This window comes from Microcaecilia unicolor, chromosome 10, assembly GCF_901765095.1.
Source record: "Microcaecilia unicolor chromosome 10, aMicUni1.1, whole genome shotgun sequence".
In the NCBI taxonomy this organism is placed as follows: Eukaryota; Metazoa; Chordata; class Amphibia; order Gymnophiona; family Siphonopidae; genus Microcaecilia; species Microcaecilia unicolor.
This window is the reverse complement of record NC_044040.1, coordinates 147,840,666-147,863,000: the sequence shown is the minus strand read 5'-3', so window position 1 is coordinate 147,863,000 and position 22,335 is coordinate 147,840,666. Positions and strand designations below refer to the sequence as shown.

General features: G+C 43.5%; 1 protein-coding gene across 3 annotated transcripts in view; it reads left to right on the top strand.

The window, feature by feature from the left end:
• SAP130 (Sin3A associated protein 130) overlaps nucleotides 1-22,335 on the top strand; it is a 119,141-nt gene that overhangs the window by 77,625 nt on the left and 19,181 nt on the right. For all 3 annotated transcript variants that reach the window (XM_030216399.1, XM_030216398.1, XM_030216400.1), the window contains exons 11-17: nucleotides 1,846-1,987; nucleotides 2,969-3,090; nucleotides 8,477-8,773; nucleotides 10,038-10,215; nucleotides 12,751-12,855; nucleotides 13,688-14,043; nucleotides 18,526-18,774. In XM_030216399.1, coding sequence (XP_030072259.1) covers nucleotides 1,846-1,987; nucleotides 2,969-3,090; nucleotides 8,477-8,773; nucleotides 10,038-10,215; nucleotides 12,751-12,855; nucleotides 13,688-14,043; nucleotides 18,526-18,774 — 1,449 coding nt within the window. The remainder of the gene's footprint in view (nucleotides 1-1,845; nucleotides 1,988-2,968; nucleotides 3,091-8,476; nucleotides 8,774-10,037; nucleotides 10,216-12,750; nucleotides 12,856-13,687; nucleotides 14,044-18,525; nucleotides 18,775-22,335) is intronic.

Genomic DNA, 22,335 nt, shown 5'->3' with positions numbered 1-22,335 from the left:
TTTTGAACCCTTGTCGAGGGCATCTCTGAAAGACCTGACGTTGAAAGCAGTCTTTTTGGTGGCTATCACTTCAGCCAGAAGAGTTTCCGAGCTCCAGGCACTCTCATGTCGAGAGCTTTTTCTGCAGTTCACTGAGGCAGGAGTGACTATTCGCACAGTGCCTTCCTTCCTGCCCAAGACTGTTTTTCGCTTCCATGTGATTCAGCAGCTCTGTCTCCCTTCCTTTCGTAGGGAGGTCTACCCAGAGGAATACTCTGCTCTCAGTTTCTGGATGTGAGACGAGTCAACATCAGATACTTGGAAGTGACCAATGATTTCCGGAAATCGGATCATCTGTTTGTCCTGTTTACAGGTCCTCGTAAGGGTCTGCAGGCTTCTAAGCCTACAGTGGCAAGATGGGCAAGGAAGCCATTGCAGCGGCTTAGGGTCCATCTCCTTGGAAGAGATTTGCAAGGAGGCAACTTGGGCTTCGGTCCATACCTTTGCCAGGCATTACCGCTTGACTGTGGCTGCTCGGGCGGAGGCCCGGTTTGGAGCTTCAGTGTTGCGGTCAGGGATTTCTATGTCCCGCCCTGGGTGAGTACTGCTTCGGTACATCCCACCAGTCTATGGATTGATCAGCTTGATGATATGGAAGGTAAAATTATGTATCATACCTGATAATTTTCTTTCCATTAATCATAGCTGATCAATCCATAGCCCTCCCAGATATCTGTACTGTTTATATTCTGGTTGAATTTTAGGTTCAAGTTTAGCCTTCAGTTACTTCAGGAGGACTTCGTGTTCAAGTTCTTCTTTCACTTGGATTCTTCAAGAGTTGAGACGAGTTTGTGTTACAGTGAGCTGCTGCATTCCTCTCCCCTCCGTTTTACGGGGCTGGATTGAGATTTAAATTCTGCCGGCACTCCCTCCCGCTTCGTGCGGCTGTAGGGCAGCTTTGTACCCCTCCCGCTTCGGCGGTGTTAGGGTCAGTCAGCTCCTGTTGCGGTTGCAGGATAAGCCAGATCCCCCCCGCATCGGCGGGTGTGGTGTCCCTCCCCCGCTCCGCGGGGATGAGCTGGACGATTCCCCTCCCCCACTTGTGTGGGGATGAGCTGGGTTAATTCCCCTCCCCCGTTTCGGCGGTGGTGAGCTGGGCAGAGTGTCCCTTCGTGGGTGTAATTCTCTAAGTGCTGAGTCCTGCGGATGGAGCTTTGATATCGACATACTGAGGAGTTTCCGGCAGCACATGACCACATATAGGGAGGCAAAAGTTTGCTCTCTATCTCCACCTGCTGGTAGATGGACACAACCCACCAGTCTATGGATTGATCAGCTATGATTAATGGAAAGAAAATTATCAGGTATGATACATAATTTTACCTTATATATGCATTTTTCAAAATTGCAAATACAAAAATTAAGTGGTCATAACTGCTACTGGTAATATTGGCTTCACTTTGCACCCTGTCTAAGGGGCCGAGACAGTCTAGACATAGAGCCAGACTTGAGTGGACTGCATTAAACAAGTGCAGCCTTAGGGGCCCCACCTTTTAACTAAACCACATCTTCCATATCTTTCCCATGACTTTGAAATCATAAATGCTGCATTGAATGCTTTGGGAGGTTTCACTGTTTGACATCCTTTTTATTTTTGGCTCAGCCTCTCTATCACTTATGGAAGGGAGGTGAACTGACTGCTCAGTTCATGCCACATAAGTACAGTATGATCCCTGTGAACATCTTTCCTGCAGTCTGATCCTTTAGTTTCTCATTCCAATTTCTCCACTGCACATGCTGCCTCTGCAAATTCTTGGCTCGTTCTCAATCCTTTGGTCCACTAACTGAAAATGTTTTCATCTTTAGCTAAAGTGGTGCCTCAGCAGATCTCGCACACATCCCCTCGAATCCAGTCAGATTATACAGCTGAAAGGAGTAACTTGATTCCTATATCTGGACACAGAGCCTCCCCCAATCCAGTGGCGATGGAATCCAGAAATGACAACAGGTAAAAACACAGATCCAAGAAGGGATCACAAGAGAGAGAGAGGATGAATTTGCTGGGGCTCTGGATTGATCCAAGTTAAGAAAGAAATGATAGGATAATTTATTAACATAATAGATGACTGCACATCTCTAGCTGACAGCAGAAAGGGACCAATTTGTGTATCCAGTAATTCCTGTACACATTGCCAGACTAGTAGACCATAGTGTAACTGCCTGTAAGATATTGTTTCTTTATCCAAGATGCTTTTGTCATCTTCCTCCTCTCATGTTTCACCCTCTTGTATATATGAGCATGTAAGATCCCTTATTTAGTTCCTATACATCACCCAGCTTCTGTCATGTCTAGTGACAAGACCCCACCAATACCAATGTGGCTGTTAACTGACCATGCAATCTCCTAGCCCCCTTGGGCCTTTCCGAATGGTACCCCCCCATCACCAACTTGCTGTACCAACCGAATCAGTACAAGGAGCAGACAACCTACAAAACAGACCCATCTATGATTTCCCTTGTTTCTGCTGGGATTTTCCAGATACTGTACTAGGAGGTTGCCAGACAGACCTAGCCGCTAATTTAGTTCTGTCATCTCAGCCTGCAATAGGGAGATATTTGTTTCAACGTTTTTACTGATGAACAATCGAAGTATATACAGCGAACCATTTAAATACACTGAAATGCAATTGGCAAAAATTGTTCAGAAGGTAATCAAAATAATATAGTCCGTTATCAAACTTTTTTAACAATATTCACCCTCCCCTCCCTCCCCTACTCCCCTGTTTAATTGTAGGTTACAATTTTTGTTTTATGAGGATTGCTTGTTGGAGATGGGATTTAATTGAAGTAAGTTACGTGAAGTAATCGGAGAAATTAGAGAAAGGGCGTTATTAGATCTTAGTGAGGGAAAGAGAGGAAATTGGGATAGCGTATTGAGATCTGTTTGAATCTGCAGTTTGTTTTTAATTAGTTTTGTCTTCTTCCCTAGGCAGCCTGTCCCAGTTCAGTTCCAGTATTTCTTACCAACATATCCACCTTCAGCTTACCCACTGGCTGCACATACTTATACACCAATCACCAGTTCTGTGTCTACCATAAGACAGTACCCAGGTAAGAAATCTTCAGTCATTTTAGTCTAACTTTTCTCTATTGTGTTAGTGGCTATTCTGTGCTCTTTGTATCTCTGGGACCAAAACATACAAGAAACGTGGAAAAATTGGATGGCACTATATACCTGTATTAGAATTTCAGTTTTAACGGCCTGTTTCTTAGCATCTCTCCAGACCGAGCCGGACACATGGGTTATGTTACCTACCAGCCAATGGAGACTAAGAAGAACTGATTTATGAGAGGTCTATAAACCCCCTATGCAGTCCTCAGCTAGTCAGTGTTTTTCAGTCTCCAATAGATGGTAAACGTAAGCCTGTATAGACTGGGTTATTCTAGGGGGGGGGGGGGGCTAGAGGGTTTCTAGGGCACATTCCTTTGGTAGTTATTGTAGTAAATAGAAGAGTAGAGGCACAAAAATAGAGCCGCCTTCCTTGTTTCTTCAGTGATGTGTTCAAGCCAGTGGGGCAGAGGCCCATGTGGGCTTTGGTTCCTCAGGGGTGTCGCCCAAGAGGCTGGGTCCTTCCCCCTTGTCTCCGTCCTCGTGCATTCCCTGTATGCTGGACTCTCCTCTAGCTAAAGTAAGCTTTTTGGCTTACTGGGCATGAGCAGGAGTTCCTGGTTGCACCCTGCTACTCCTCTTTCAGTTTGTTTTTCTACTGCGACTCTCCTCCTCACCAGGGAAAAAAAAATCAACCAGCTCACCAATGTAAGCTACCCCCCCCCCCCCCCCCCCCCAAAGAGCACAAAGAGGAAAGTAAGCAAGGAAAGAAATGAGGATTCTGAGGACCTCTGCAGACATGACCACATGGCCGCTCAAACTTAAATACATGGTACAAAAGGCACCAGACAACAATCTTCCATCAAAAAGATTAAATCTTAAGTCACATTTTAACGTTCTACGTGGAAAAAAGCATGGACTCCTCGATTCCATGGGCAGAGGTCCATGTTTGTCCTGAAGATTGTGGCCCATCAACACCAGATCCTACATTGTCAGCACTCCATTCCTCAACAATTAGAGGAAACAATAAGGTGCAGGTGTCAGCCCTTGCATGTTGTTGGGTCCTGGTGAACAGCGAGAGCTGTTGGCTTTGCATCCAGATATAGTTAGATTTCTCCGGAATCAAGCTCATTCAGCTTTTTATATCCCATGGTCTCGTCGTGGGGTCTGAAATTAGTCTTGTCTCTCTTGGTCTGGTCTCCCTTTGAGCCCTTGAAACAGAGCGATCTGAAAGATCTCCCACTGAAGATGGTCACTAGAAAAATTATCTTGTCCGCCCAGAGAATTTTGGAGTTGCAGGCCTTGTCCTGCAGGGACCTTTCTTGGTGTTTTCTAAAGAGAAGGTGGTCTTGTGCCCTCTTCCCTCATTTCCCAACATAGTTTCTCTGTTCCATATGAACCAGAGCATTTCCTTGCTGGTCTTGGGTAAGGTATGAGGGCATAGGGATAGGCAACAGTTGCATTGCCTGGCCTTGTGGTTGTACATTCGTAGAACTGAGGATCGATTGTTCTACTTGAAGAACAGAAGCATGGTGAGACAGCATTCAAGGCCACCATAACCTGATGTCTTAAGCAGGCCATTGCTTCTGCTTATATTCTCAGAAAGTGGGCAGTACCTGCAGAACTTAAAACACATTCCACTGGGGGGGGGGGGGGAGCTTCGTGGACTGAGAGTGGTTTTATTCCCACACAGGAGATTTTGCCATGCAGTTGTTTTGGTGGTCTTTGCATTCCTTTGTCAGGCATTACAGGGTGGACATTTAACCTTGGAGAAGAGACAGCTGAGGGGAGACATGATAGAGGTATATAAAATAATGAGTGGAGTGGATCAGGTGGATGTGAAGCGTCTGTTCACGCTTTCCAAAAATACTAGGATTAGGGGGCATGCGTTGAAACTACAGTGTAGTAAATTTAAAACAAATCGGAGAAAATCTTTCTTCACCCAACGCGTAATTAAACTCTGGAATTCGTTGCTGGAGAACGTGGTGAAGGCGGTTAGCTTGGCAGAGTTTAAAAGGGGTTTAGACGGTTTCCTAAAGGACAAGTCCATAAACCGCTACTACATGGACTTGGGGAAAATCCACAATTCCGGGAATAACATGTATAGAATGTTTGTACGTTTGGGAAGCTTGCCAGGTGCCCTTGTCCTGGATTGGCCGCTGTCGTGGACAGGATGCTGGGCTCGATGGACCCTTGGTCTTTTCCCAGTGTGGCATTACTTATGTACTTAAGCGAGGCAAGAAGTGGCCTTTAGGGCATCAGTTATTTGTGCAGGGTTCATGGGGACCCACCCAAAATGATTACTGCTTTGGTACTTCCCATATGTCTGGACCAGTCTGGAGGAATGCTAAAGGACAATAAATTAGGTCTTACCTGATCATTTTCTTTCCTTTTAGTCCCTCCAAACCAATCCAGAATCCACCCTACAGTATTGTTCAGTGTGGAGCTTGTTGTGTTAGTTTATATGCCTTTAGTTAGGAGCGTTAAGTGGATGTTCCTGGGGGTTTGTTTGTTTTTTTAAATATATTGCCATTTGTATCCAAATGTGTTTGCCAACAAAAAAAAAGAAAATACACACAAGGAATGTGAGTGGGGAGAAGGCTGTTTACTAGCCCATCTGTCTCTGGTAGGAGTACATAACCCATATATCTGGACCGGTCTGGAGGGACTAAAAGAAAGAAAACTAGCAGGTAAATCTTTGTAGTCAACAACTTTGGCTTAAAATTGCAGATAAGGTGTTCGCTTTGTGATTTAGTGGGAGTCATCTTCTGATGTCCATTCACTAGAGTCCTATATTTTTTCACTGACACGTATACTTCAGCACTCATGAGCTGGCTTCAATAAGACTTCTCTGTTCTGGGACCATCATGCATGGTCTGCCTATTGTTTGCGGATGGCCCCTGCTCGGTGGCATTCACACAGTCATTTCAGATGATCTGGGTTTGGTTGCTGAGTCCAGGTTCTGTTCCTTGGGTCTTCCTAGTCTGGGAATGCAGCAGAGGCAGTATTCACAGTTTTCTGGGTAAAGGCATGCTGGCCATCACAAAATGATAAAACAAACTGCTAGATTCAATGTGTATTTACAGGGTTCCAAAAAGCACTTAAGTCTGTGGCCCCTGGCTGAGGACTCTAGCTGAGGTTGCTTGTCTTGATGGTGGACGGAGAGTATTAAAAATGGGGGTAAAGTTGCTGGTGGTTATAAATGAAGGGATGTTGTGCTCTCTAGGCAATTTCAATGTACGTTGGAAGCCCAAAGGAGCAGGTGATAAACTACTGGGCCAAAACCCACAACTGCAAATAAGGAAGCTCTCTCTTTCTCTGTCTTTCATTTTCATTACCTGTTTCTCAACTAAGTTATTCCATTACTCTGCCAGTGTACTTTTCAACCAGATTGACATACTGTCTTCTCTTGGGCTTACAGCCATGTTGGAGCATTGTCCAGCATGAAATGCAATCCTTCGAATAGAGATGCTCTGGCCTGAGGTGCGCTATGTGCATGCTTTCATTTGTTGACATTGTCATTAGTATACTTTAGTGTGTGAGACCCCAAAATGAGTAATTGAAGTGCATGTCTCAAATGGAGAATAGGAAATGTTTGCACCAAAAACAAAAACTGTATGCTTTTAAAATACACTAGAGCAGGCTATAGAAACCCTTCAGTCTTCTCATCTCATTTAAATTGCATTCCTGCAGCCCACAATGCTGTAGCTCATAGGCCATCCCTGGCGTTTGTCAATGACCTCGGCAAAGGCCCAGTGTTCTACGTGTTTCATGTGTGCACACCTTGGGCTTTTAATAATGACATGGCAGAAATGAAAGCTGTGAAGGAACAGTGTGACCGTGAGGTAATGCTGCATCATGGTGGTAGCAAAGAAGATGGTGAGTGCAACCAGGGCCGCTGCCTTGCAGTAACTGTAGTCCACTTGGTGGAGAATAGAGATGGATCTTGAAGAGTGGACTGGAGTGTTCACTCTGACCTTACCTCTCCCAGATCTCCTTCCCAGACAGTGGAAGAGCAACATATGGTGTTCCACCCCTTACCTTCCATTCATGGGCAGAACCACCAGTGCTGGAGGTTTCAGCCTTCAGACAAGAACTCTTTCCCCCAGCCAAAAGTTCTGATATGTGGATAAGTTGTGAAAAATCTCAGTTGAATTTTTAAATTGGCAAACTGAAGGTCTTCAGGAAAATATAGTCTTAGTAAATAGCTAACTAAAGTTGTCAAACAACTTCAGCTTTCCATATTATGCATCATAAACATTTGACTTTTATCCCTGAGCTGTTGAGAGCTATCCCTCTGCTTCTCTCTGAGCCACAGAGTATGTGTGATGAAACACTAGAACTGATGGGAGAAACAGAGCTATATATATATAATTATTATTTTTTTTGCTTCCAGTTGATTCAGTTCATTTTTCTTTTAAATGAGACCATTTTAACTCTTAGTAGTCATGGATGCAAGACCACTGGTTCTGAAGATAGACAAAGAAGTGGTGGGTGAAGGGCAGGGATGGGCAAAACTATACATGGACTCCCCCTCCCCTGAATTGATCTGAGAGGGGACCCCTGGTATAGAAGAACCAACAATGTGGCCTTATGTAAAGCCCTCCTTGTCTACTAGTTAAAGGAACTGTTAAATTCTCTGCTATGCACTGTTCCCCTTCCTTGCCATATAGAGCATGTTGGATTTCAGATAAGGTGTGACAAATAGCAAACAGAAAGCCTCAGAGGGGTAGTGGAAGGGAGAGGCACAGCTCCTCCATGAAGTTTTTAGTGGCATTTCTGCAACTGGTTCAACTAAGTACTTTAGGTACAAAGGGACTTGTAATCAGAAATGGGGACAGATAGAATTGGACACCATGGTTTTCATGTAAGTACCCTCATTTGCCTTTCATCTCTATCCTTCAGCAGGAGTGCAAATCTCAGGCCATGTCCTCCTCTGTGACCAGGTCCTGCGTGTTAGAGATGTATCCTTTTCTACTCCTCCTCCTCCCTCTTCCCCTGCACAGATCCTGCTCCTTAGAAGGAAGAAGAGGAGAACCAGATTAATGTAGTGCCTCAAGCCATGTCTTTTCCTTTGCTACTGGGCTGACGTATTCATTCATTCATTCAAGTATTTATATACCGCTTAGACCTATTTGGTTTACAGTTTCATTTTACAGATACTGGGACTGTCCCTAGTAAGCTCACAATCTAAGTAGTACATTGTGCTTATAACCATCTTGTCCTCTGAGATTTAGTCTTCCAGCTAAAGGTCATAAATCAAAGGGGTCTTTTCAAAACTTAGTATTTCTCATCACAAAGCAAATGTGCACAATTTTCTTTAGGCCTAATATAACATTTGTCTTGGTACACTCTGCATTGAGATATGTAATTCTTTCTCCTTTTCAGCTCAGGCACCTAATTCCACCATTACAGCACAAACTGGGGTGGGTGTGGCTTCCACCGTTCACTTGAACCCGATGCAGCTAATGACTGTGGATGCATCTCATGCCCGTCATATCCAAGGGATTCAACCTGCACCAATCAGCACGCAGGGCATCCCTCCTGGGCCAATCAGTACACCTGGGATCCAGACTGCATCAGTTGGAACACAGGGGCTTCACCCAGCTACACCAATCAGTACTCAAGGACTGCAGCCAGCATCAGTTGGTTCTCAGCAAGCACAGACCGAAACAAAGACTTCAGGTACCTGATTTCTTCTAATAGGATTGCTTCAACATAACAGTTAATGCTTATATTCCGCAATTACCTCAGTGAAGTTTTATGCAGATTACAGACAATGGTTCAGCTAACCAGAAAATGCAATAATAAAAATACAATTAAAAAAAACCCATACATTATTAATTGCAGAAAATAAGAGGAAAAAAAATCTAACAATTCAAAATAAATTTCTGAAACAAAAAAGTATTCAAATCTGTTATAAAATGAATATAATACACAGTAGATCACAAGGAAAGAAGTAATTTATTCCAATGATTTGCAGCCTCATAGGAAAATAATGAATTAAACAGTGTTTTAAATCTTCTCCGTTTAAGACTAGGGTAAGCAAAAAACGAGGACTTGCGTAGCGAATATAGAGCATTCATGCTTGAATAAGTAATAATCTCATACATATAATTTTGAGCTAGATCATTTCGAAGTTTAACAAGCAGACGACAACATTTAAACCAGATCCAGGCTTCCATAGGAAGCCAATGTAATTGGGAAAGATAAGGAGATACTCTAGTAGATTTAGAGAAAAGATCAGGCGGACAGCTGTGTTCTGAATAGTTTGGTGTCTTCTGATCATGAATTTAAGGCAATCCAAAAAAAATATTATTACAATAATCAAGCATTGACAGTATTAAAGATTGAGTCAACAACCTAAAAGTTTAGCAGGGCTGTAAGGCAAATAAAACAGCCAATGATAGAACCTTTTAGACAGAAGAATGAGGAAAGTAGCCAATGGAAAGAATGAACAGGTTAACCAGTGAAAGTTGAGAAGAGACTCTTATAGGACAATTTATAAAAACAAGCTAGTGGCAGAACCCACTAAAACTAGGCAGACAGAACTAGTCTTTAGGTCTGAGGATCATGCACTGAATAGTGTAAATGTCTATTTTTCTCTTATGATTTTTCATATATTTATACAAAAAACAAATCTAGTTCTTTGTGGCATGTGTCAGACTAATGGCAAATTGGTGTAACCTGGCCATCACTGTGCTCACTTCTGGAAGTAGTCTCGAGGTTTTATGAAATGGTAATTCACAAAAGTAAGTTCTATTAAGAAATAAAAAAATGTCAACTAGCATAAAAAGAACAGAAAAACTGGAATGGAAGCTTATTTAGAAAATCATTGTTATTGGCGCGCTGCTCATGCAGCTCACCTTAACCATGGCTCTGGAAGGTGGTTATGGTCTTGATCTGGCTGCTCTGGCACTGCTTTCAATGCTTTTCACTTCCCTCCCAGCTGTGGTTCTGGCAGATGGTGCTACTATTGTCGCCAATCCCATCAGCAGCACATTCAGCACTCCTCCAGCTGCAACTACAGTAGTGCAGACTCACAACCAGAATACCAGCAGCAACACCCCAGCCCAGGGCTCCTCGCCACGTCCAAGCATCCTCCGGAAGAAGCCAACCACAGACGGGTGAGCCCTTTCACAGACTCCTTTCCCTAGACATATCCATGTTCAGAATTCTAAATATTGCACTGTGTATGCTTGTTTCAGTCACATGGAAAGTACTTCGCATCCAGAAAGATGGCATTCTAAAGATATGATATAATAATGGACATGGCATAGGACAGCTTATTCTTGTAGTAGTTCTCTAAGTGAATGTCAACAATGATCATGTTGCATTAAATGCAGTCACTTGAAAATTGTCTTTGACCTATAAGTCATTTTTAGCCTATGTTCTGATAATTTATGGCAGCTGGCCTTATAAAACAGGTGTCTGTCCTTCCAATAACTTTTATTCAGACTTCTGACATTGACCACTGGATCGCACTTCATGTGGTTCTGGCATAGGTGTCCTTTTTTCCCCACATATAATTTAGTTGATATATCATGGAGGTCAGCACAAGTTGTGAAATCCTTGAGCATTTTTAAGGCTCTTGTTTGTTTGTTTGTTTGTTTGTTTGCTTATTTGTTAATATTTATTTACCGCTTTTTTGAAGGAATTCAAGCATTTTGAAAAACGCCTTCTTTTTGGTTATTGCTAGTAGGGCTGTACTGAATATTCATATTCGATTCATTTTGGCCCCGAATACATTATTCATATTTGGCTGAATAGTGGTTTAAATTTGAATACAAATAATCCAGGGCTCTACTGCTAAATTCTACTGAAGTAAACACTTGAGCTCTGATTTCACATTGCTTCTTTTATTATTTGTTATGTCAATGCTCAGTGCCCATTATTTGTATTCCGTATTTGGCCAAATAATATTTTTCATTATTCGTATTTGGCTAAATAGTAAAAATATGCTATTTGGTACAGCTCTAATTGCCAATAGACTCTAGCTAACTCCATTTATGGCATAGATTACTTATGTCTATGCTCTGTCTTCAGAAATCTTGCTCAAGCATAGATTGGTGTCCAAAAGGAAAGAAATTAGTCATCACAAAATGTTCATGGATCTCGTCCATACTAGCTTTACAAATATAAGATTGACTTTTTTTTCCCCTAAAAGGCACACGTTTAAAAGGATAGAGAAGGAGACCTAGGAAACGCCTAGAAAAAGATTTTCAATAATGCTTTTTAAAATTTGTTGAAGTGGCTTTGGCAGCCCCAATTAAACAAGCAGTTTGTTTACACACTGTGAGAGCCAGTTGTACTAGTATATTAATTGGCTGATGATGATACCCCCCCCCCCCCCACTCCATGAAACTAACATTGCCTTTATTAACCATAAGAAGAATAGCCCAGAAACACATTCAGCATATGGAAAGTAATAAATACTCATTTTTACTGTTTGAGCCAGCCACTGAGGCATATACATTTTTCAAAAAAGGAGTGGGGGGTTTTTTGTTTTGTTTTTTAAAGACAGAATTTCCCCACCCCCACTTCTCCCATCCCACTGACGATAAGGGCAGTCTTGTGATACTTCAGTAGGAGGAGGTGGGATCTTCCCTTTTCGGGGGGGGGGGGGGGCAACACTTAAGGCTGGAACCCAGAAGTTTACCTCCACATAAAATCAGGACAGACTTATACAACATCTGTTTCCTATACCGAGCCCTCCCATTCCCTAGCCTTATTCCCTACTAATCTATTCTCCCTATGTCCAGTTCCAGCATATCCTCTGTCTCCATATTCCCTCCCTGGTCCATCATCCGCTCTGTCTCCCTGTTTCCTCCTCATGCCACCCTATCCTCTAATATCCAGGATATTTCCCCATTCTCAGCATCTTCACCATCTCCCACCTCCCCTGGGCTGGTGCTAATGTTTCTGGCACCCCCCTGCTACCTATAAAATGGTTCCCTCCCAGTCCAACAACATTTTCCTCTACTCTCTTCCCTCCTTCCTACTTACTCATTCAGCATTCCCCCTCAAATCTCCATGCGCTTGCAGCCCACTAAAGTCCTGATGGTTCTGCTCTCTAAGGATGGGAAGTATGCTTCAAAGAGAACAGGGCCTTAATGGGCTGCAAGAATATGGGCGGCTCTCCTGCACATATGTTGCTTTGATTGTTGCTGCTGTGAACGTCTGGTGTGGGTCTGCAGCTGAGCCATGGAAAGTAAGGTTAGATGACTGTCGGTGGGGGAGGGGGTAACCGGACAGAAGAGAGAAATGCTGGACATTGGAGTAGAGGGGGAGGGAATAGTTAATGCTGGATCTGTGGGCGTTTAGAGGACTGCTAGGTGGGGGGGTGGGGGAACCAGCAGTAAAGATCCTGCTCGATGCTAGGCATGGGCATTGGCAGGTACGGCACATGCTTCTCTTGATCCTCCAGGCAAACAGCCAGTCACAGTGGCAACTGATCTTTGACATATGCTGAGGCCGACCCCAGAGTTCCAGTTTTGTAAGTGCCTTTGGGAAGAAAGGGAAGGAGAGTGATACGCCAGATGCAAGGGCACATAGACAACATTGCAATTAGTTTACTACTTATGATTAGGAAATATTATATTAATAGCAATTAACATGCAGCCCTTCTTAAGACATGCTCATGCTTATTATCTGTTTTCCAGGCTCTCTGTGCGGAAGAGCCTCATTCCCCCTCAACTGCCTGATGCAACAAGCCCACGACTGGACAGCAGTATGCGCAATGCTTCAGGATCCCCAAGGCCTGCAGGGTATAAAAGCTTTCTTCATGTGGGGCTTAGAACTTCCACTGGGGATGAATCTAGGAAAGAGTCTAGATAAGCTTTTATAGAGCAGGGATTGGGCAAGTATATGGTAGATGCTGCTCTGTGTTCCAAGTTTGCAGAAGCTTATAAAAGCAGTTTTCAGTCTCGAAGCGATATATCCCTTTTTGGGTTACCTTGATAACTAGTCCTGCTTGTAGCAGTCTAGTAGAAAATCAGCCTCCCTTTGTTAGAGCCATCTTGTTTTCTTCTAGGGTACTTTACAGGAGCAGATCATCCATTGTGAGTGATCAGTTGTTTGCCTGTCCAGGGCATAATAGAAGGGTCATTCTGACTATATTGGGACATTTATATAATAGTTAAAGCTCAGATCTCTAAAACTTAAAAAAAAAGAAATGTGACTACTTAATGAATTAGGGATTGCTTGAGCAGTCCCAGGAATGCAAGTATCAAATGCAAATGTCTTGCAGCAGGAGTGTTGCATGCGCCCTATGCAACACGCCCCCAACTGACGCGGTGCACTTCTACTCTGCCCACTTTGTGTCATCAGCCAAGGGAAGCTAATGGACTGCTTCCCTAGCGCCCTGTGTGTCTGCAAATAACTTGCTATGGCCCTGCCTTGCAGTCACTGTCAGGTAGTGTTTCCTGTTTTGAGAGAGATCATTGGGGAGAGAATAACTGCTTTCCTGATACAGCTATGTGTTCCACTCTACATAATTGAAAGCAATCCATGGCATCTGTTTATATGCTACTTGTGCAGGACATTCCTATATCTGTTCTAAATTTGAAACTGAATGACATTTCTCCAATTTGCTTCTAGTGCCAAGCCAAAAGCGGAAATTCACGTTTCTATGGCAACACCAGTTAGTGTGTCCGTGGAAACGGCATCCAATCAGAACAGTGAGCAGCCAAGTATGGTGGTACAGCCCTGCTCACAGCCACCTGCACCCATACCGAGCATCATTGCTGCAACAAGTCCCTCATCACAGCCAGCAACAGCACTGTCTGCAGTTACTGCCACATCAGCCACCTCTGCCACTACTATTGCCAGCATGGCCACACCAATTCCTCAGCCCACAGCTAGCGGGGCCCTGTCTGCTGTAGTGGGTCCTACAGTTCCTGAGGTTAAAATCAAGGAAGAAGTTGAACCAATGGATATAGCCCGTCCAGTTTCAGGTACCCGCTGGTTCAGGACATGGTATCTCCTTTGGAGGGGTGGGAAAGGGGATTATAGTACATATTAGTCTGACAAAAGCCAAGTATAGTGCAGACAAGTGAGGACTCCCTGTTCCTTACATTGCTCTCAAAGGGCACAACCTGCCTGACATGAAAAACACTTCAGGCCTAACCTGAGCTACTCTTGTATCTATGTATGTATCTCAATAAGTGTGTTTGTCACTCTAATAATTATATGCTGGGAAGGGTGGTCATTGCACAGCCCACAGATCACCGACTCCCTTGTTTAGTAAATATAAAATGTATTAAACTGAAAAAGCTGTGCATTTGATTTATAAGGCAATGTATATAGATTATTTCTTTCTTACACAAGATGCTCATAATGGATTAACTTCAATTTGAAGTAGAGTATACACCCCCTTCCAAAATGTTCACCTTTTTGCTGCTTTTTAGTCTAGATCTAAAATGCATTATAACAGCATTTGTTCCATGAATCCACCCATCTTGTCCTGCAACTTCCAACTTAAAAGTATATTCCAGGAATACTTAGAAAATGAAGTAGAAAAAAAAAACAGAATAGCTTGGCTGGAAAAGTGTTGTCCCCCCCCCCCCCCCCCACCCCGGTACTTCTGTATCAGTTGTAAATTGTTTAAGCTCTAACGAATCACCTTCAGAAGCACATGAAAAGTGAATTTACCCCACAATGTGTTAAATTATACCATTTTCCATGATGCCTTGATAAATTCAGCCATTCCTATTGGTTCCCTCTGCTGGATAGTACATTTCCAACAAAGATACAAACATGCACCAAGATGCTGGTAAAAAGGCTCTGGCAATTTTTATACTCGTCTTCTTAATATTACTTTAGAACAATTAAGAAACAGAGGCATATTTTCAAAGCACTTAGACTTACAAAGTTCTATGGGATTTTGTAAGTCTTAAGTGCTTTACAAATGAGCCCCAAAGTATATGACATAGATTAGGCCATCCTTTCAGATTGTATGGTGAGCAAGGAGGAAACTAAGAGTCCAGTGGAAACTGAGAGAGGCAAAGGTTTCCATGGCTATGACTGCGCAAACTGTGTATGACAATATCCCAAACATTTCACAAATCTGGGGTATATACAATAGGGTAAAACCGCCATTATGCAAAAAAGTCCACTCTGAATTCATTTGAAATACAGTGCAATCCGCTTAAGTGCAAGGGTCTGGGACCAAAGAAATGCACACAGTTAACCAGACATGCACTTAACCGTTGTGACCCAAAGAAGCTTGACATTTGATAAACGTATGTACAGTACTGTTATATGTACAGTATACAGTCTCAGTTAACTGACAGGCTTGCTTGAAGTAATCAGTTATAGTCCTCTGTACACTCTTGGGTCTGTGAGTTCCATAGACTACGTCTGCCAGAGGTTAAAAATGCCATAGCACTGACATCCAGTGGCCTCCAGATAGGCCCGCACGGTGTTGAGACTCTCCAGCGCTCTTACAAAAGTGACAGGAGGGGGTTGTTGAATTTCATCAGCATGTGCCTAGCTGCTCATTTCTTCATCTGTTCCATCATCAGCCGTTGTTGCCTGTGTGTAGGCACATACCTCGACATCAGTTCTGTCTTCAGCAGTTTGTAGATCATAATCAACAGCTACGTAGCGATGGAACTCCTCTTCAGTAACACCGGCTGGGATGTCAGTAACCTGTTCATCTGATGTGTTTGCAACAGCTGCATCTGTTTCGTCCCTCTCCACATCCTTAACAAAGCTTGCCCGCTTGTAGCAGTTGACAATGGTTGCCTGTGTAACATGATTCCATGCTTCTTTCTGCATATGTAGGGAATCCAACAATGATAGATTACGAGCCAGTTCAACAGCACGTTTATCCTTCGCAGTCTGGTCATCCATAACGCTCATCAGATGGTGTAGCACAAGAGCCCAATAATGTTGTTTGAAATTGGCTATTATGCCCTGATCCATAGGTTGGATCAGAGCGGTAGTGTTTGGTGGCAGGAAGACCACCTTGACGTTAGACAGCCTGACATCATCCCTGTGTGCAACACAATTATCACAAAGCAGCAAAATCTGACGCTTTTGTGCCCGCATTCTAGTGTCTAACTTCTTTAGCCACTGCTTCCAAATTTCCCCAGTCATCCATGAATTTGCATTAGCCTCATATGACATAGGAAGTCGCTTAACTTTTTTGAAGCAATGGGGCTGTTTGCTCTTTCCAATGATGAGGGTTTCCAACTTCTCACTCCCATCCATATTGCAGCAAAGGAGGATTGTCAGTCGGTCCTTATGTGTTTTACCTCCAGTAGTTTCGGCATGTTTGAATGCAAGTGTTCCATCAGGAATCGCTCGCCAGTAGAGACCATTTTCGTCAGCATTGAAAATGTCATGTGGTGCAAACTCGTTCAAGATGGTAGAAAGAACTGAAACAACCCAATTTTCAGCACCAAAGTCATCAGCATCTTGTTTCTCACCATGCTGTTTCTTGAATTTTATGCTGTTCCTCCTCTCCTTCCATCTTTCCAACCATCCAACAGTGGGTTTGAATTCAGTTAGTCCAATACTTTCTGCTAGCTGATTAGCTTTCTCCATAAGCAGTGGACCACTGACAGGAAACTGTCTGCTCCTGACTCGAGAAAACCACCGAAGAAGAGCACCTTCTACCTCCTCAACTTTTCCCACTCGTTTTCATTTCTGTTGTGGATTTGTATTGTTTTGCCATTCTTCCAGAAGCTGGTCTTTCTGCTTCAAGACATGTGAAATTTGACTGGGATTGACACCATATTCTTTAGCAATAGATGCTTGACTTTGTTTTCTAAATTTTTATTCGTTCAGCCAGTGTTAAAATCTTACAGTTCCGCCGCAGCGACAACCCCGGTGTACACCCTAACGACATTATTTCGCTTATTCTGCCTGTGGCAGTAAATTTGAAATCTCATTGGTTGTCACGCGTCAATCGGCATTCAGACAAGACACACCGGACCATAAGACGCACCTAGGTTTTAGAGGAGGGAAATAGGAAAAAAAAATTTCGGACTATAAGACGCACTTTTTCCCTCCTGTAAAACCTAGGTGCGTTTTATGGTCCGGTGCGTCTTGTCCGAATGCAGGGCCCCCGATCTCTCTGTTTTCCAGGGCCCCCCTCCGTCCCTCTCTCCGTTTTGGAAGGTCCCCCCCCCCCCCTCGCTCCCTCCAAATTTTGTTTTACCTGGTCGTGGTCGGGGCAGCAAAAAGCATGCACGCTGGGCGCGTCAGTCTTCAGTTCTGAGGTCTCTCTCTGCTCGGCGGGACCAGAGCTGAGAGAGACGTCAGAACAGAAGACTGACACGCCCAGCATGCATCTTTTTGCTGCTGCTGCCACAACCACAACCAGGTATAACTTCTTTTAAAATTTGGAGGAAGCGAGGGGGGACCTTGCAAAACGGAATTACGGTGCTTTTAAAACTACATTCGGACTATAAGACGCACCCCCCATTTTCCTCCCAAATTTGGGGGGGGGGGGGAAGTGCGTCTTATAGTCCGAAAAATGCGGTAATTTGTAACAGAAAAGTGAGCACTGTACCACCACACACATCATTCTGTAAAAGAGCTTGTAAACCTTTCTTATTATATTTGATTTAAATCCCTTGTAAGTGTGTGAAATCACTGGAAGGTTTGCACAGTCTCCATTAAACACTTTGTTCACATCAAACTTGAGGCTAAACTGATGAAGCAAGAACATACCACCTTGGGTGAAGCTCTTCATATAAGTGGCTAATAAATCCCAATAAATACATAAATAAATACAAAAATCCATCATAGCCCTGACTTTTCCTAAGGAAGTGGTGGAGCCCAGGAAACATTTTGTCTTTGTTTCATGCTCTTGTACCCTGAGCCTAATATGAAATAAAGTGTGGAAGCCAGTGAGTGTTCTTAGGCCCAGGCCCTAGCTTTTGTGAATTCATAATTTTATCTGATGATAAAACTCCACTTCCAGATCTTGGTTTTACAAAAAGACTGCATTTGATGTTAACAATTTTTTTTCTTAAATATGTTTTAAACAGCTTTTAGGTGTTCTAGTTAAGTATCTGCATTCATCATTAGCTGAAAGCTCCTCTAATCCCTGATGTCCAGCTAGATATGTCATGTCTGATTCAGACCCTTTCCTTTCACTTGGTGAAGTTCAGTTCCATAACTGTAACAGACATGTGTGTTGTACTCACCAGTGAAGCAGGGATATAGAAGACAGCAGTCTGACCTCAGCTTGTGCTGCTAGGCATAAAGATATAAGTACATAAGTATTGCCATACTGGGAAAGAACAAAGGTCCATCGAACCCAGCATCCTGTTTCCAACAGATGGATGCACCCAGCTGAGCTGATGTGACAAACACACACTGTTTTTAATAAAACATGGGATACATCCAGGCACATTATTTCTCTTAATGGGGGTAGGGGGTATAAGTGTTCCTTTTAATCTTTTTTTTTTCTCTCCTCTCAGCTGTTCCTCCCTTGGCTCCAAATACAGTATCTTCTTCTCTGGCATTGCTGGCCAATAATGTTTCAATGTCTAGTGAGCTACCACCGGGTGCATCCCCTAGAAAGAAGCCACGAAAGCAGCAACATGTGATTTCTACAGAGGAGGGCGATATGATGGAGGCAAACAGCACGGATGAGGAGAAATCCAGTAACATGAAAGCTCTGGTGGTGAAGGCAGAGAAACGGAAATCCCCTCCTAAGGAATATATAGGTATCCATCCTTTTTTCCCCTGAATCGCTCTTCCTATAACACTTAATGCCATCACAGTACATACAGGTATCTGACTTACACCATAGATCTTCCCTCTCCCTTCTGGCTTCTGTGGTTATTTGATTTGTCCTGTTGATGTATTTTTGAGCAGAACAAGGTCGTCTTAGTTATGTAACAGAAGAAATACAAGTTACAGGGGAAGGTTAAATGTTCAGCACCTTGCAGTGGCGTCAAGATTGTTAGAAGACCAAGAGAGAGAGAGATGATAATATGATGTCCAGTTCGGGACATGCCAAATTCTGGTATTTTACAAGAGGATCTACCAATATAGAACCCAGGGCTGGTCCAACCATTAGACAAGACTAGGTTGTCACCTAGGGCAACAGCAGCTTCTGGAGGGCAGCAAAGAGTAGCTGCAGTGAAAACAAAGCAACAGTTTTTTAGAGAACCACACAAACTCATGGACTCACCAGCAGGAAGGGTGAGCAATTTTCAAATAGCTCATTTACCTGGGTCAATAACTTTAGGAAATTGTTCTTTATTTGTGTATATGTGATATATGAGCATCATGCTTTGGGAGCGACAGATTAATGAAAGTTAATGGGGTGGGGGGACTGAGGCTTTGCACCAGCTGTAGTAGACCTTTTTGTAAAATACATAACCAGTGCATATACAGGCATTCTTTTATCTATGATGAGAGCAACCATTTTACAATTGTCAGCATCTAAAATATCAGTGGAAACAACAGCATACACAGACATGTAAATTGGTATTTCAGAACTTAGGCCCAGATGCACTAAGGTCCCCATTAAGAATCCAATCATATTTTCATTACCAATTTGGAAATATATCTATATTCCCAAAGAGAATCTCATGCAAATAAGCTGCTTGTTGCTTTTGTGACCTAGCTTATTTGCACACAATAGGGGGAAAGCCAGTCAGCCAGCTGAGCATCCACAGAGCAGCCCATCGCTAAGCGTGGCTGCTCTGTGCATGCTACAGACTGCTCTCATACACGAAGACAAGCTGCATGTATGAGAGTCAGTGTAGCTTTTTTTTTTTTTTCCTCCAAAAACAAGCCTGCACTCTCTTGCTGGGGGGGGGGGGGGGGGGGGAGGTGGTCCGCTGATGCCAGGAGGTGGGGGGCGGTCCGCTGATGCCAGGAGCCAGTGGAGGGGGGGTGGGGTCAGCTAATGCCGGGAGCCTGGAGTTAGCTCCCGTGGGCTCGGGTTCTCTTCTCTGCCTCCCCCACTTCCTTGCCAGGGACAGGGCAGCGGCAAAACAAAAACTCCTGCAGCTCTCCCTCATCTCTTCCTGGCTCCAGACAACTGAAGAAGGCTCCTTTCCTCCCACTGCAGGGACTCACCAGCTCCCTACAGCCTTTCAGGTTGGATTTTTGTCACACTTTTTTATGTTCTGGTTAAAAGCAGTCTCTTCCCTGATATTTTGTTGTGTGAAGCTCACTCAGATTTAATGGGAGGTCTGGAGCTGTCAGGACAGACAGCTCCCAGACCTCCCATTAACGTTTCCATAGGCTTCTGTGCATTGGGTCAGAAAACGACCGTGCATCGCCTTGCATGCACATTTGTATAGTAATTAGCTCATTATAGCTTTATATTCTGTTTTCATTAGCTGCTACCATGATAGGAAAAGAGCTCGGAGAACCCCTTTGTGCATGTCTCATTTTACTCCTTGCTCGCTAAACCAGCAAGAACTGGTATAAAAACCATGTTGCTGGCTCGTTAGGTTTTGTGCATCAGGGCCTTAGACATGTAGCTGCCAACACATAGACATGTATGGGTGCCGTTTTGGAAACCTACATCTCTAAATGCTCCCAATTAAATACAGAGGCTGCAATCATTTGCCACTATTAATTGGGGACTATTAAGGAGGCAACCTCCTCTAATCTCTTCTGTAGAGAACTGCCCAAAATTAGTACTTTTTACAACATTTATATGTACCCTAGAGCAGCTATAAATCCTATTGATCTCAGTGGTGTGCATTCCCCTCCAGAAATGTGGAATACATGGGTTTTTGGCTCTGCTGTAGTCCCACCAAAACCACACCCCCTTGTCATATGCACATATTGAAGATTTACATCTGTAAAATCCACTTTTCTAAAATTGAATTTTCAACGTTTATTCCCTAGCATCCATACTAGACCAGTCCAGAACCTGTTTATGTCTATCAACCAGCAGATGGAGTCAGAGAAACAAAGTTGTTCTATGTGATTTGCCCCTTATGGACAGCGTTCAGCCTCAGAATGCTTAGTATTTTTCTGTCTCCAGCGGATGGTCATGGTACACCGTAGAAATGTTCCTGTTCCAGTAGAGCTTTTTGTAGTAGAATTGAGCTTCGTGTACAGGAAAAGTGGAGAATTTAAGGAATTCTTGTAGTTCTAAATCCCCTTTCTTCTTACTCCTCCTTTTGCCCCTGGTGGGGTTTCCTTGGGGTTGAGGTGCCATAAAGGAGATGACTTGAATTGAAGCACACCACTGACTTCCTCTTTTGCCCCGGTGGAGGTTTTCTTGGGATTGAGCTGCCTGAAGGACATATCTGAGTTACAGCACTGAAGTGTTTAAACTTTGAAAACCTACCTGCAAGTTTGCCTTGAGCAGAAGGTCAGCTAAGGGACAGAGGTGCTTTTCTGTGCTGACATTACTCCGTGTTAGATAGCAGTATTTGTGGCATAGAACCTAACTTAGGGAGCTGCTGACTCTGGCACTGTGTTTTCCAGCAAAGCTATGACAACAGCTCAACACAGAGCAATTTTTGAGGTATGGCATCAGACACTGAGGTGCCGAATTGGCTTTCCAGGGTGAACCATGCAGAGCCCCTATATAAGGTTGCCAACTCCCACTCTGATATTACAGCACAACGTGACTCACTGACTCTGAACGTAAGCCTTCAGTTTCTGAGGTAAGTTTAACTTGTCTCACAGTGATGGAGATTTCCCACTCTTCTTTGTCTGTTGCAACTCCATCCCTTTCCCTGGTGAGGTTCATTTTCATTCAGTTGACCTTCCCAATGGTTGGCTCAGCACACCTTGCATAGTAACTGTTTTCATTGCCACCCATTTTGGAAACCTTCCTTTTGTTCTGCTGCTATGTGGCATTTGCAACGAAGTGGGTTTTTTCATCTGTTTTCTGTGGTAGTCTTCAGGGGTTGTTTCCACAGGTTCAAGGATTTCAGGACAGTCTTGTTCCACAGTCCTCGCATTGCAATGTGGGAATGGTGGCCATTTTGATTCCTCTTAGCACGTCTGTCCTGTTGGCGATACTCTGGAAATAATTCCTCGACTTGTGCTGGAAATCACTTTGCAGTCTTCCTCTAGGTACAGTGTCCTGCTAATGCTCAATTTGTCCTTTGTGACACTGGTTATGCTCCAGTACTTAGTTTCAGCACGAACCATTCTTCGGGCAGTTTGTTTATTCCTTCTGTCTCCGGAGATCAAGCTGTTTTTACTTTGTAATCTGAAGACTATAGATGTGTTCCAGCCTGGAAACATATCTTTTCCATCTGGAAGGTATTGGCTTATGTTGTGACCTAGACTTACCAACT